At 46.2% G+C, this 15,925-nt stretch overlaps 1 protein-coding gene across 2 annotated transcripts in view; it reads left to right on the top strand.

Moving 5' to 3' along the window:
- ETS1 (ETS proto-oncogene 1, transcription factor) overlaps positions 1-15,925 on the top strand; it is a 125,298-nt gene that overhangs the window by 84,584 nt on the left and 24,789 nt on the right. For both annotated transcript variants that reach the window (XM_038380734.2, XM_038380736.2), the window contains 4 exons: positions 3,811-3,930; positions 4,797-4,997; positions 12,088-12,165; positions 13,755-14,003. In XM_038380734.2, the coding sequence (XP_038236662.1) occupies positions 3,811-3,930; positions 4,797-4,997; positions 12,088-12,165; positions 13,755-14,003 (648 nt within the window). The remainder of the gene's footprint in view (positions 1-3,810; positions 3,931-4,796; positions 4,998-12,087; positions 12,166-13,754; positions 14,004-15,925) is intronic.

Below are 15,925 nucleotides of genomic sequence, written 5' to 3'. Positions count from 1 at the left end.
TAGATTATCCTTAACCTCCATCCTCAGTGTTTAGTGGCCCCACTTCTTCTTTCTTAGTTTTCTTCTTATTTATATGGCTATAGAACCTTTTACTATTGGTTTTAATTCCCTTTGCAAGGTCCAACTCTACTCGACTTTTAGCCTGTCTCACTTTATCCCTACATGTTCTGACCTCAATTAGGTAGCTTTCCTTGCTGATCTCTCCCATCTTCCACTCCCTGTATGCTTTCTGCTTCTTCTTAATCACCTCTCTAAGATGCTTGCTCATCCAGCTTGGTCTACAACTCCTTCCTATGAATTTTTTCCCCTTTCTTGGGATACAGGCTTCCGATAGCTTCTGCAGCTTTGATTTAAAGTAATCCCAGGCCTCCTCTACCTTTAGATCCATAAGTTCTTCAGTCCAATCCACTTCCCTAACTAATTTCCTTAATTTTTGAAAGTCAGCCCTTTTGAAATCAAAAACTCTAGTTGCAGATTTATTTTTGTTAATCCTTCCATTTAGTTTGAACTGAATTAGCTCATGATCACTTGAGCCAAGATTTTCCCCTACAACCATTTCTTCTATGAGGTTCTCGCTACTCACCAAAATTAAATCTAAAATGGCATCCCCTCTAGTCGCTATGCAAGGCTGCGGGCTCAAAGGTGGCTCTTCAGCGCTCAAGCTGCAATAGGATCTGTTCATATGGACCCCTGTGGAATTCAAAGGGCTTCCCCAGAAGCACAGGGCGTCTGCACTAGAGGATCCCATTGAAGTATCAGCCCTTTAAATAGTGCCTGTAAAAAACCAAAACAAATGCCTGTGCCCATCTCCATGTGCAAATCCTTCTGCATGTGCAAATACTGTAGCAAGGCACTTAGACGTTGATTGATTTGTGCATGCAGAGATGGGCTTTGAGCATGCAAATATAGTGGGCGCAGTTTTATGATAATGCAGCCCCTTGATATATTTCTGTGGACATGCTTCTATTTTTAGTATTTAAGTCTCAGTCAAAGATGGGTGGTTGGCAGGCTGGGATGGTCATGGAGTATTCAGAGCCTTTCACTGTGTAGGTCACCAGTTGAAATCCAGCCCAACTCTTTGAGCACTGGAGATTGTTACTGCCCGATGACTGGCCTATGTGAAATGAATTTCCAGCCTTCACACAAGTTCTTACTGTCTGTATTCCAAAAGCACCCACCACCACAACTGGCTCTCATTGGGCAGTCTCTGCAGAAGGACCAGAGACTGAATTAACCACAAGGGCTGAGCTCCCCTATCTGCCCTTGAAAGGGTCCCTGCAGGCCAGGAATGGAGCAGGAAGTTTGCTTGGCTGATGCTGGGCTGCATCTACTCCATGGATGAATAGGGGACTTCAGGTCTTCAGAGCCATCTAGACCTTTCGCTAGCCTGGTTCAACACAGCACTTAGCGCTTAACTCCCATGGAAGTCAGGGGGACTTCAGCACATGCTGAAAGTGAAGTGCGTTGCTGATCTGGGGCCTAAATTCTCACACACGTTTTGAAAGGGTAATAAGGCCTGTGGCTACAGGACAGAGGTACAGCTGCAGCTTCACTGCTGTAAGGTCTCTAGTGTAGCTGCTCTAACCCGATGGGAGAGAGCTCTCCCATCAACTTAATTAATCCACCTCCAACAAGTGGCGGTAGCTATGTTGGTGGGAGAAGCTCTCCTGCCAATATAGCGCTGTCCACACTAGTGGTTAGGTCGGTGTAACTTGTGTCGCTTGGGGGGGAGGTTTATTCACACCCGTGAACGACACAAGTTCTACCGACATAAGTGGGAGTGTAGACATGGCTTCAATAGAGTTGGCTGGGATTTCAACGAGAGCTACAATTTTTAGTTTTTGGCAACCAGAGCCAGACATTCATTAAAAAAAAAATCAGTTTTTTTACACAAATGGAATTTTTTTGCCGTGAAAATTTCCCTTTTATTGAAAATCTTTTTGTCGTTCAAACAAAAACATTTAGATGAACTCTCGGATCTGCCACTGACCTTAAGCAAGTCATGTCACCACTCTGTACCTCAGTTTCCCCATTTGTAAAATCAACCTGACCTGCCTACATAAAGTGCTTTGAGACCTACAGTGCTACAGCAGGGTTAAGGGCTTGGTGATGATTATTTTATAATGACTTCCTTCTCCAGTCGCATTATATTTCAGGAGTGTGTTTGAAAAATGAGCACTTCAAGGGTCAGATCTCTAATTGGGAGGACAGGGATTTTTTAACAAACATATATTATTGCAGCCTCCCTGAAAACTGAATTGGTTCTTGCCATATAAATGCTTCTCACCAGGATTTACTCCAAGATCCAAATTTCTGGGCTGACATCACTGGCTCTGGGAGGGGTGGCCATGCATTGCTCAGTGACTGACTCAGCAATTGCTTCACTGTATGGATTGTGCGTTATGTAACTCTGTGTTAATCCGGGATTTTCCAGCTCTTTGTTCGCCTCCTTCCTTGAATGGCTTTTCTGCTGGGTTTTCGTCATGCTGCGTCTTGTTACAAAAGGACTTTTTCCAGGGTTCCCTGTGTTTCCACCTCCTCCTCTCTCTCTTTTTCCCTAGGATCTGTGGCTGGGAATCAAGCGCTGGGCATGGGGCAAACCAACTCAGGGGAAGTAATACTCCCCCCCACACACACACACCCCTTTTAGCTTTCACCTTTTGAGGCACTTTGAAGTGTTCAGCCAACTATATTTTTCCCTTTTTCATGCTACCGGGTTCCACAGGGGACTTGTGAGGCTTAACTGATTGATGTCCGTGAAGCGCTTTGGTTGTAGGGTAGCCAGCAGCTCATTCTGTGATGTCTCAATCCTAGCCAGCCCTTAGACCTTGTGGAGTGATGATATACTACTTAAACCCTGTAAATCAGAGAGCCGGAGAGGGCGTGTCTGTGTCTATCAACCTAGAGATTCCCTTTTGCATCTGCGTCAATGAAATTCTATCTCGGCTACACCACATCAGAACATTACAGTACTATGTAAATGCCCCAGTCCAGCAAAGCACTGAAGCACATGTCTCTTTTAAGGATCTGAATAATCTGGTTGTAATCAATAGGACCATTCATGTGGGAAACCTACAGTTTCTACTGATTTCAATGGGATGTGCTGGTGCTCAGCATCTCTCAGGATCAGGTCCTAGAGGAATTTCCCAAAGCTGAGTGAAGTCAATGGGAAACTTTGCATTGATTTCAATGGGCTTTGGAGCAGACCCTAAGAGGTCTTTTAAAAATCATTTGTAGTAAACAATTTTAAGATATAATTATAGTGTAGATAATAGATTTGTGGTTTTCTGTTTAAAAATCACTAAGGTCTGACTTTCCCCATTTTAATAATAATAAACCTAGCTCTTGCATAGTGCTTTATATCAGTAGATCTCAAAGCACTTTGCAAACAAAGTCAGTATCATTATGTGCTTTTGCATTGGTATAACTCCATTGACATCAGTGAAGGAGTTACTCCTGTTTTACACCAGATAACTGAAAAGAGAATCAGGCCCATTGTTTTTAACCCAGCAGTGTCCCTCACCCAAGAACATCCTTGAAATCGTGGCATGACCCCAGGTTAAAACTACCACTTCCAACCTGTGCAGCATTGATGTGATATGTTGTCACATGATATCCTGCTGGGGAGTTTGTGGGTGAAGTTATAAGGCAGTTGGGAGGAGGTTTAAATTCACGTTGTTAGGCTCACTTATTTTTCTGATTCAGTTCTGGATGTATAATTCCTGTGGCTCCAAACTCCATAATCCTCTGCCTTAGTGGGGCATGAGATTCGGTGAGTTGTTTATTTGTCTCTTCCTCTGCTTCTTTCAGATATGGAATGTGCAGATGTGCCTTTGCTAACCCCGAGCAGTAAAGAAATGATGTCCCAGGCGCTGAAGGCCACCTTCAGCGGCTTCACGAAAGAGCAACAGCGGCTGGGAATCCCCAAAGGTATGGCACAGTAGTGCACAATGGGCAGAGCCCTGTGCAACTGGCAAAACCCGTGATAAACCAGAGACATTTCTTCATCTGAAATATCCTCTTCTCCCAACCTCTTGCTCCTTTCCATTCCTTCTCTCTTGCCATCACCTTGATCCCTGGCTTCTCTGGCTGGAGGAATACACAAGTGATATCTTCCTCCATTGCTTGATGGATTGATCTATGTGATCTCTGTCCACCCCATTCAGAAGCTGAGACAACCTTTGCTCTCATCTAACCCAGTGAGCAATACCGCTTTAATTGAGTTCCCTCTCGAGGCAGCAGAGGGGCCCTCTATCCAATGGGTCATGAATATTGTGCCATGGGAGATTTTCAGCTCCGTTAATTTTTACTATGGGCAGAAGTGTCAGGTGTCTTTTGTCATAACCTGCAAGGTGCTTGTGGTTTGAATGAAAAAAAAAAAAAAAGATACTGGAAGACTGATGCCCTTAGGGAGAACATGGGCTGTTATAAACTTCGTCTCAAGCCAGGGTTAGGAGCACAGAAAGCCGCTGCAATGTCAGACTAAAGTAACATTCAGCCCTACAGGATGAAGCTAAACTGATGATGTTCCCCACCATTGTACGTTATACTTATGTCAACCCAAAGGTGGGATCTGTGGGACACTGCACCTGTCTGTATAGTTGTAGGGATTGCTGATATTTTGCTCCCCACTGATGTGGTGTGTCTGTAACACATGGTGATTAAACAGCTGCTATGTTCCACATTAGAAGTAGCTGCATTTCAGTGGGGCGGGTGAAGTGACCACTGTAGATCCCTGACTATTAACTTCCTGAGAAGTCTTATTAATGGCTCTCTCCCGTGATCCCTTGGTGCAGACCCCCAGCAGTGGACGGAGACTCATGTACGGGACTGGGTGATGTGGGCTGTGAATGAATTCAGTCTGAAGGATGTGGATTTCCAAAAGTTCTGCATGAACGGGGCTGCCCTCTGCGCTCTGGGCAAGGACTGCTTCCTCGAGCTAGCGCCTGACTTCGTGGGAGATATTCTGTGGGAACATCTGGAGATCCTACAGAAAGGTAATTGAGTGGGTCACCACATGGGCTACACCAAGGGGCCTTGGATGCATGTATTAAAGAGGCAAACTGAATCTCAGGCCCTCCAAGAGCCCAGCTTACGGTCTGACTACAGTAGGATTCAGTAATTTACCAACCCCTGGCACAGTGATGCCTCCAGACTTTTTGGCTAAACAGAATCTGGTGAGGCTGTATGTGGATGGGAGCCCTCTAAGGAAGATACAGGTGTGGCCGCAAGTGGTGTTTGTGGCTCTGTGCAGCTAGGGTTGCCAAGTCAGGCTGACGGGCCTGGGGCTATGGCGGGCTCCCTGCCTGCCCTACCTCTGCATGGCTCCTGGAAGTGGCCGCCAGGTTCTTGCAGCTCCTAGGCATATGGGCGGCCAGGGAGGCTCCCCGCGCTGCCCCTGCCTTGAGTGCCAACTCCGCAGCTCCCATTGGCCGGGAACTGCGACCAGTGGGAGCTGCAGGGTCGGTGCCTACAGGCACGAGGGCAGCACATGAAGCCCCCCTGGCTGCCCATGCACCTAGGGGCTGCAGGGACCTGATGGCCACGTCCTGGGAGCCGTGGTAAGCGCCGCTGGGACCCCACACCCCATTCTGCACCCCAACCCCGTGCCCCAGCCTGGCATCCCCTCCCACACCCAAACTTCCTCCCAGAGCTTGTACCCCCCCAACACCCTGCCCCAGCCCTGAGCCCCTTCCTGCAGCCCAAACCTCTCATCCCCAGCCCCACCCCGGATCTCGCACCTCTAGCCTGAGCCCTCCCCCCCCCGGACCCCAACTCCCATCCCGGATCCCCCTCCTTCACTCCAAACCCCTCACCCCTGGCCCCACTCCAGAACCCACCCCCCAAAGGCAGAGTCCTCAAACCGCTGCCCCCCAACCCCCTGCCTCAGCCTGGAGCCCTCTCCCACACCCTGAGCCCCTCATTTCTGGCCCCACCCGGAGCCCACACCCCCAGCCCAGAGCCCAATATCCCCCTGGCACCCAGCCTGGAGCCCTCTCATGCACCCCAAACCCTTCACCCTCAGCCCCACCCCAGAGCCCGCACCCCCAGCTGGAGCTTTCACCCCACTCTCGCACCCCAGCCCGGTGAAAGTGAGTGAGAGTGGGGGAAAGTGAGCAACGGAGGTAGGGGGGATGGAGTGAGCGGGGGTGGGGCCTCGGAGCAGGGGCGGGGCCTTGGGAAGGGGCGGGGCCGGGGTGTTCGGTTTTGTGCGATTAGAAAGTTGGCTACCCTATGCAGCTGATGCCCTTTTCTCTGAGGGTCTGTCTACCTTTCGGGGGGGGGAAGGGAGGGGTGATTCCCAGCTTGTATGCACACACCCAGGCTAGCTCAGCTTGACTGAGTGCCTAAAAATAGGAGCGTGTCCATGGCAGCAGGGGCGGGGCTCACGTTAGTCACCCTAAGTTCAACCCTGCTGGACCCCTGGCACACACTCAGATGGGTAGCCGGCGCTGTGGCCCGTGCTGCTGTGGATGCATGGCTGCTTTTAGGCTCTAGCTTGGGTACACCAGTGCACGCTGGGAATCACAGCGCCCTGCTCAAATGTAGACATACCCGAGTTGACACTGGGTGCTGCTGGAGATGTCGTTCCGATAAAACATAAAGCAGAGGGTCCTGGCCAGTGGTGGTCAGTGAAGAGCTCCTGGCACTCTTTGAAAGAGGAAGGGTGTTAACGCCAGCTTCTTGGCTGAATTCCAGGGCAAGACAGAGACATTCTGCATTCCTAGAAATGAAAGTGTTTTTTTTTTCCAAGGCATTCACCCTTGGCCTAACTGGTTCCATTGGGAATTTTAATCATTGACTTCAATGGGACCAGCTAGGCCAACACTTTTAAATCACACCCAAACTTTCCAGTCGCAATTGGAAACTATTTTTCTTTGTTCCTTGGGTGTGGTTAAACAGCAGCTGTGTTCCAAACCAGAGGTGGCTGCATTTCAGAGGGGATGGGTGAAGTGATCTCTGTCTGATCTGATATCTTGGAGTGACAGAGCTACCTAATAGGTTTCAGAGTAGCAGCCGTGTTAGTCTGTATTCACAAAAAAGAAAAGGAGTACTTGTGGCACCTTAGAGACTAACGAATTTATTTGAGCATAAGCTTTCGTGAGCTACAGCTCACTTCATCGAATGCATCCGATGAAGTGAGCTGTAGCTCACGAAAGCTTATGCTCAAATAAATTTGTTAGTCTCTAAGGTGCCACAAGTACTCCTTTTCTTTTTTGAGAGCTACTTAAATGGCTGATGAGGAGCCTGGGCTGTGTAATTGAGACATGAATAGTGGCAACAGGCACATCCAGTTCAGCAAAGTACTAAAGCACATGCTTGACTTTAAGCATCTGCTGTAATCTCATTCATTTCCCCAAGATTTATGGCCCACTGAAGTCAGTAGAATGAGCATTGGATCTGGCATGTGCTGAATTGCTTTGCTGAATGGGGGCTAAAGGTCTGGAGCAAGTGAGGAAGACGGTGGGTTTTAGGACCCCCTGAAGATACTTTTCCTTCACTGAGAATTTAAAGGAGCAGCTGCCCCAGTTTGAATCAGTGGCAATCTTGAGACTACCTTGCTGCATTCTCCCTACTGGGCTACTAAGGAATTACTAACACACGGCAAAGGGCCCAGAAAACTCAGGGGGCACTGAGCAAATTAAAACACTCTGTAGCCCACTCTCGACCTGGTGATACAGCAGCTAGTTCTTCCTAGGGCTGTTCCATAGCCCAAGCTTCCATTGCATTATGTATCTATATCCACTGCATCCACCGCCTGCCCTTGCCAGTAATCGACTTGGGTGGCTCAGAGAGGAGGGGGATTCTGTGTCGTCCAAGAAACGCATTGTCAAATGGAGGTTAATTACTGATTGCTAATTTTACTGTCACCAGTGGTTTGAGAAGGTAAACATGGGTGTTCATGGGAGCTGCAGAAGCCTGTGTTTTTCTGCTCCTTGTTTGGCTCCAGCGTCTTTTCAGTTCTTTTCTTTTTCCGTTCGTTTTTATTGAGCGCTTGGTAAAGTCACCCACGGTAGCGGGATGGTCTTGTGGTTAAGGCACTCCATTGGTACTCAGGAGGTGTGGTTTCAATTCCCAGCTCTTCTACCAGCTCCCTGGGACAAGTCACTTGGGCTGAGATCCTAAAAGGTATTTAAGTGTTGAACTCCCATTGATTTCCGTTTGAGCATCTGGGCCGAAGTGACATCCCCAATGGGGTCTATCGCAGAGCTGGGAATTGATTCAGTGGGAGCTAGGTGCCTAAATACCTTTGAGGATATGGTGTTCTATGCCTCAGTTTTCCCAGCTGTAAAATATGGAGAATGCCTTCCTACCTCACAGGGGGTGTTGTGAGGTTAAATCTATTATATGTATAGGGGCTCAGACTCTGCGGTAATGAAGGTCATGTAATTACCTAGGTAGATAGATGTCCTTAGAAGAAAACTAAGTCTTTTTACAGGTTAGGTCCTGGATTCAGCACTGGCTGTTTCTCCTGCAAGAGTGTGAGGACAAGAATAAAGATGCAGTTCTGTCCATCTTATCCTCCGGGTGAGGAACTGGGACTCAGGATGCCTGGGTTCTATTTCCAGCTGTTCTCCACACATGCTGTGTCACCTTGTGCAAATCATGTAGAGCCTCCATGCCTCAGTTTCCCTGTCTGTAAAACACAGTTATCTGCATGCCTCTCAGAGGCCCAGGGGAATGTTTGTAAATCAGTTTGTGATCCTTGGCTGAAAAGTACTTATGAATAATAAAAAGGGCAGAAACCTTGTGATTTCCAAACTGGGAAGACGGGGCCCAATCCTGCTCCTAATACAGTCAATGGGAAAAAGAAAAGGAGTACTTGTGGCACCTTAGAGACTAACAAATTTATTAGAGCATAAGCTTTCGTGAGCTACAGCTCACTTCATCGGATGCATTTGGTGGAAAAAGCAGAGGGGAGATTGATATACACACCCAGAGAACATGAAACAATGGGTTTTATCATACACACTGTAAGGAGAGTGATCACTTAAGATAAGCCATCACCAGCAGCAGGGGGGGGAAAGGAGGAAAACCTTTCATGGTGACAAGCAGGTAGGCTAATTCCAGCAGTTAACAAGAATATCTGAGGAACAGTGGGGGGTGGGGGGTGGGGGAGAAATACCATGGGGAAATAGTTTTACTTTGTGTAATGACTCATCCATTCCCAGTCTCTATTCAAGCCTAAGTTAATTGTATCCAGTTTGCAAATTAATTCCAATTCAGCAGTCTCTCGTTGGAGTCTATTTTTGAAGCTTTTTTGTTGAAGGATAGCCACTCTTAGGTCTGTGATCGAGTGACCAGAGAGATTGAAGTGTTCTCCAACTGGTTTTTGAATGTTATAATTCTTGACGTCTGATTTGTGTCCATTCATTCTTTTATGTAGAGACTGTCCAGTTTGACCAATGTACATGGTAGAGGGGCATTGCTGGCACAGTCATTACACAAAGTAAAACTATTTCCCCATGTTATTTCTCCCCCCACCCCACCCCCCACTGTTCCTCAGATATTCTTGTTAACTGCTGGAAATAGCCTACCTTGCTTGTCACCGTGAAAGGTTTTCCTCCTTCCCCCCCCTGCTGCTGGTGATGGCTTATCTTAAGTGATCACTCTCCTTACAGTGTGTATGATAAACCCATTGTTTCATGTTCTCTGTGTGTGTATATCAATCTCCCCTCTGTTTTTTCCACCAAATGCATCCGATGAAGTGAGCTGTAGCTCACGAAAGCTTATGCTCTAATAAATTTGTTAGTCTCTAAGGTGCCACAAGTACTCCTTTTCTTTTTGCGAATACAGACTAACACGGCTGCTACTCTGAAACCAGTCAATGGGAAGGCTCCTTATTATTCACATTATCATGTCACCCAAAAGCTCTGCCCCAAATCAGGGCTTCATTGTGCTAGGTGCTGTACAAACATAGAGTCTCTGCTAGGTTTTAAAATCTAATTGGACAAGACAGATTTTTCTATTCATGTTTTACAGATGGAAAACTGAGGCACAGAGCAATGGAGCAAATACCCATTGTGCATTGGCCGAGCTGGGAATTGAGTGAATATTTCTTGAACCTTAATCTAGTGTCTTAATCATGAGCCCTTCGTTCCCAAGAGTAGCTGGTCATTCTCATCAGCGGGCGTGGTACCGGGGCCTTGTCTGTTAGACCCAAAGCATGTAGCTTCACCTTCACTAAACCACCCAGAAGCATTAGGTCACATGAGGACACACGGCAACCTCCCGGTCCCTCTTATTAACATGCCTCTCCTGTTAGCTCTTTCAGAGCGAGTGACTCACCTACCACAGGCTGCACAAGGTATAAAAATGGCAGCAGCTGGGCGACTTTTCCTTCATGTATTTGGGTGTTTGCAGTCGTATTTTTCCAGATTTCTTCCTAAAATAACTCTCATTTACCAGCAGCCATCAGTGCCCTCTGCATGACTGTAAACCTAGCTGAAAGTTGCCCTTTTTAACCTAGTCCCACCCTTTCCCTGTGGTCACCCACCCTGCCGCTTGGCAGACTCCGTGGGGAGGGGAAAAGCACACTCGGGATTAGGTCTCTCCCCACAAAGCCTTCCTTTGTTTAAGAATATTTTCCACCCTGCAATCCCAGGAGAGGAGGCCAAAATTAGCCTCCTTCGAGTGAACGTGCATTATCTTTGGTTAGTTTTTCTCCAGCCTCAGCAGAAATAAACAAAAGCAGAGCAATTCGTGCTTTTATTTTTGTTGCCCTTTGTAATGTCCCATTACCCCGTTTCTGTCCATGCCCTGTGCGCTTTGCAGCTGCTCCTGCAATGAGCGAGGTGGGAACGACAAGAGCTAGAGCAGACACTGTGTAGCTTCCAAACTGGGAAGACAAAATTGGCTTCCGCACAGGAAAGCACTGATGTGATGGATGGAAAGGGGTGAAATGAGATGTGTACTGAGTGTACAGTTATTATTATTATTAATTAATTTCCAAGATCAGGCCCCATTGTGCTAGGCACTGTACATACAGCAGAACCTCCGAGTTCCGAACACCCTGGGATTGGAGGTTGTTCTTAACTCTGAACTATTTGTAACTCTGAACAAAAAGTTCTGGTTGTTCTTCCAAAAGTTTACAATTGGACATTGACTTTATACAGCTTTGAAACTTTACTATGCAGAAGAAAAATGCAGTTTTCCCTTTATTGTTTTAGGAGTTTACCTTTAACTCAGTTCTGTACTGTATTTGCTTTTTTTTTTTTTTTTTTTGGTCTTTCGTTTTGTCTCTCCTGCTGCCTGATTGCTTACATCTGTTTCCAAATCAGGTGTGTGGTTGACTGGTAAGTTCATGACTCTGTTGTTCGTAACTCTGAGGTGCTACCTTACACACACCAAAGAGTATTAAGTAGGAGTAAGTTGGTGGCTCTGCAGCAATGCCTCATGAGTTTAGGAACAGCGTCTTCTGTGCCTTGCACTTTTTCTTTTGCACATGAGTAGGGTAGGAGCAGCAGAGGAGTGAATGCCCAAAACACAGATGTGTTTTGGGCATACACACATAGCTAAAGCTGGTTGAAAAATGGGGAAATTTTTCTGAAACAATGTGTCCCTGTTTTTCATTTAAAAAAAAAAGGTTAAAGAATGAAAAGGAGCCAAAATTAATGGAAACAAAACAATTAAAATATAATAATCTATATAGCGAGATTACACGATTGTCGCTCTGAATCTTAGAATGTTGAACCAGCGTGAAACCTGGTTGAGAGCTCTTTTTGTTCTGAATATCACCAGGTTCAGTCATCAGCTCTTTTACACTCGATCCATATCACCCCAAGTAATTAATAATATTTCAGTAGTGCCTAGAGCTTCCAGGTGAGATGGGAACCCTATTCAGCAATCTCAAAAATCAGGCAACTTATTGGGGCATATGGCTAGGTTTTTCCAAAGAATCTAAGGGAGTTAGGCACTCAGTTCAATGGGATTTGGACACCTAGCTTGATTCTGATCCTTTGAAAATCCCAGGTTAAATGGAAGCTGAATGCTTTTGGAAATTCTGACCTCCATGTATAACTGAGAGTTTCAGCACAGGTGAGATTCCTATGAGCTTGTTTCTTTAACTCCCCTTTCTTCTTTTAGATGAGATAAAGCCATACTCAGCTAACGGAGTGAACCCTGCATACCCAGAATCCCGCTATACATCGGATTACTTCATTAGTAAGTCTGAGCCCCTTTTTCCCAAAGCTGCTCCTCTTTTCCTCCAAATAGTCCAGCGTATTAACGTGATTGCATTTGGCTTATAGTGGGCTGGCCACTAGCCTATTTAAAATAGCTGGAAGTAGTTAGAAAAGTGACAGTTGTTCTAGGGTTATCTCTTTTCTCAGTCTTCTGAGCCCCAGCTGATTTGTGTGCTGACAAATTACTGCCCCAGTCATGGCAGAATGTGCAGCTTTCATGTATGATTATCCCTCTTCTGTCTTGTGTCTTTTGATCATCAGAAAGATAGTTAATGTGGGGGTCATTATTAGGCTTCAGAGTTAACATTCACTGCGACTGACCTGGAGAAGTGCACACTTTCAAGCTGTTGCATCAGACGTTCTGTGGTCTCAGACAGACATCACTTCATCAGTCTAAAACTTAAGCCTACATTTTTAGAAGTGGTCTCTGCTTTTTGTTGCCTGGATTCTGGGCAATCAACCTGAGACCCTTAGGACCTGACTGTCAGAGCATCTGCCCCTCCCATTGATTTTGAGTGGCGTTGTGAGTTCTCAGCATTTCTGAAAAAAAGGCCCACAGTGTCTCAAATCAGGTACATCAAAATCCAGGCATTTTTGAATATCATTTAAATGAGAGTTTAGACTTTGGAGCACCAGATGGCAGCCATCCAGGGAAAGTGCTGGGTACCTAATCTGGCATGATCGTCGGATACATACAGCAGGGAAAGATTCTATTGTGCTTCATGCACCATTGACAGAATCATCAGCTAAATTTGGATTCCAGACTCTCTCCAGTCAGTGGGAAGGGTTGGAGCAGAAAGGAACTCGCTTGGCTTTGATGCCAGGTGAAGCATGCTGGGCCAGCAGTGAGGGGAATCTTATTTTTGATATGTAAATAGCAGATTTAATCTGAAAGTGGCTGAAGGAGAATAAATGTGGAGCAGGGAGATGTCATTCTACAGGGGGGATTCTCCTGGCTGCCACTGCTTTTTAGGGAGGAAGAAAGTGCTAATCCTACTCCAGCATGCTACACAGAGCAGCAGTGCAACTCTTGCGTAAGTCCCATTGCTTCCGATTATCCTAACATGCTGTTTACTCTGAAACCTAATATTCTGTCCTAGTGATTGTCAAGGTGAGCAACCTCCATGTCTGCTATGTCAGTTGGCATCCAGCTCCATTGTGATGTCAAGGACCCTTCTCCGCCTTTTCATACTCCATTTCCTGGGGAAACTGCTAGGAGCCCTCCCTCTGGTGGTTTATCCAAGCCTTCCTCCCATAACAGCTCTGAGGTTGCTCCTATTTGCTTATAGCCCAATCTGGTGCCCACTGAAATCAACGGGAGTTCTTCTTATTGTTACTGTTTATTATTTATACTGTGGTAGCACTTAGCAGCCCCAACTGAAATCAGGGTGCCTTTGTGCTAGGCGTTGTACATCCAGACAATAGTAATTAAAAATATACCCAAAGATCTCACAATATCAGCATGTTATAGGAGACGAGAGGTAGAAACAGCAGTGGTCTGTTTAGCTTTGAGTCGTTGTCTTTTCGGTCAATAGCTAACATTAACCCACCCAGTTGTTCCACCTGCAGGTTATGGCATTGAACATGCTCAGTGCGTACCTCCGTCAGAGTTCTCTGAGCCCAGCTTTATCACAGAGTCCTACCAGACCCTCCATCCGATCAGCTCAGAGGAGCTCTTCTCCCTCAAGTACGAGAATGACTACCCGTCGGTCATCCTGCGTGACCCTGTCCAGACGGACTCCCTGCAGACAGACTACTTCACGATCAAGCAGGAAGTTGTAACGCCAGATAACATGTGCATGGGGCGTACCAGTCGAGGTAAGGGCCTGGAGTCTCTAGAGTCTCTGCTTGGTTTCCCACTACCTCCCTGCACCCTGGGTGTTTCCTTCCCTTCCCCTATACACGCAGAAGGGTCCCCTCTACCCTGGATGTTCCTTTTCAGGAGTCACAGTCAAAGAAACCATCAGTGCCCCATAACTAGTTCTACAGTGTCTGTTAGCTCAGGGTCTGGAAGCACTTACATATAATGTCCCAAAGCCTCCGCAGATATAAAATAATCATAATGAATATTAGATCTCAAAGCGTTTTACAAAGGAGGCCCATATCATTTTACAACTGGGGAAACTGAGGCACGGAGCGGTGACTTGCCCTAAATCACTCAGTAGGCCAGCAGCAGAGCCAGGAATGGAACCTAGGTCTTCTGAGTCCCAGTCCGGTGCTCTAGCCCCTCGGTAGCACTGCCTCCCGTTTGATTTCAGTGGCACTACTGCTGTTTACATTAGCTGAGAATCTGGCCCAATGAATGGAACCTCAATGCTCCAATGTGAGGCGAGTGTTGTTATCCCCATTTTAGAGGTGGGTTAACTGCGGCGGAGAGAAGTGCACTTGCTTGTCTCAGTTCAAAATGAGGTCAATAGCAGAGCCAGGAATAGAACCTGGAACACCTTAAACCAACACCAAATGCCTTTCTAGGGTAACATTATTTAACTCCAAACACACAGAACCAGATCCTGCCCTGGTCTGAGTGGATTTGGCTCCACTGAAGTCAAAGCAGCTACACTGATTTACACCAGCTGAGCCTCTGGCTTATAAGTCCTATGCAAAGAGTGGGTGTTATCCATAGAGCACAAAGCCATTTACAAAGGAGGGGATCATTATCCCAATTTTACAGATGGAGAAACTGAGGCAGAGAGCAGCAACATGACCTGCCAGAGATTGCACACTGAGCAGAACCCGGTATCTTCCAGTACTTATCAGAATGCCAGTGTCGATACGAATTGGTCTTGATGCTCAATGTTACATCTGTTTAATTTTTTAATGTGGAAAAAGAACTGAAAAATGCCATGGGTTGTATCTTTGTGAAAAATCAAGCTGCTTTGCCAATCCCAGCATCATGCCCCCACTCACTGGAATCACATGTATGTCACACTATCAGGGCTATTTTCATTATTCTCCTCTTCTTTTTTTTTAATTTCCAAGCTGGGAAAAGGTTGTTTGGGAGGATTATTTTAAAAAAACAAAAAAACTTCGGCTGGTTAAACATTTATATAACACAGGCAAATTACGCAGATGTGGCAAGCCAAGGGGCAGCTGTGTTGCAATTTTAGGCAAGCCCTTTTGCAAGGGCTGTTTTTGCAGATCAGCTTCTAATTTGGTTCCTTCTCTTCTCTTGAACTTTAAAGCAGGCATCTTGGTAATTCTTACTGAAAGACTTTCACTATCATGACTCAATCTTATACCGGCCTACAGGCCCCACAAGCCTCAAGGGAAGGGTGTTCTTCTGACATAACAGCCTCTCAACCTAGTGCTAGGGAAAGAAGATCAGAGAGAGAGGCTTCTATCAGTGAACTCCTTAACATTTCATTTGTGATTGAAGAAACACAATGGTCAGGATCCTGGCTGACACAAAATCCTGCTCTGATAGTGCAAATGCACCATCCATGTTGGTGTAAATATATTAGGGATAAGTTCCCTTAATACAGCCAGAGTGGTGTTCAGGGGGACTTAGTATAAATGGGTATCCAGCCCCGAAGTTTATTATTATAAGCTTATTATAAATTCTATACAAAAACAACATTAGAAGAGTGTTAAGGTTGCAAATTTAAGCCCTTAAAAGCTAAGGAATGCCAGCATTAAGGCTACCCGTGCAACCTGAATTTGGGCCCCTTGTGCATATGCATGATGATACAGTCTTTAATTACATGATCACAGACCTTTTTTCCCACCTTAGCATGCTCAGG

The sequence above is a fragment of the Dermochelys coriacea genome, chromosome 22 (genome assembly GCF_009764565.3).
Source record: "Dermochelys coriacea isolate rDerCor1 chromosome 22, rDerCor1.pri.v4, whole genome shotgun sequence".
Taxonomy (NCBI): Eukaryota; Metazoa; Chordata; order Testudines; family Dermochelyidae; genus Dermochelys; species Dermochelys coriacea.
This window is presented reverse-complemented; position numbering and strand designations above follow the sequence as displayed.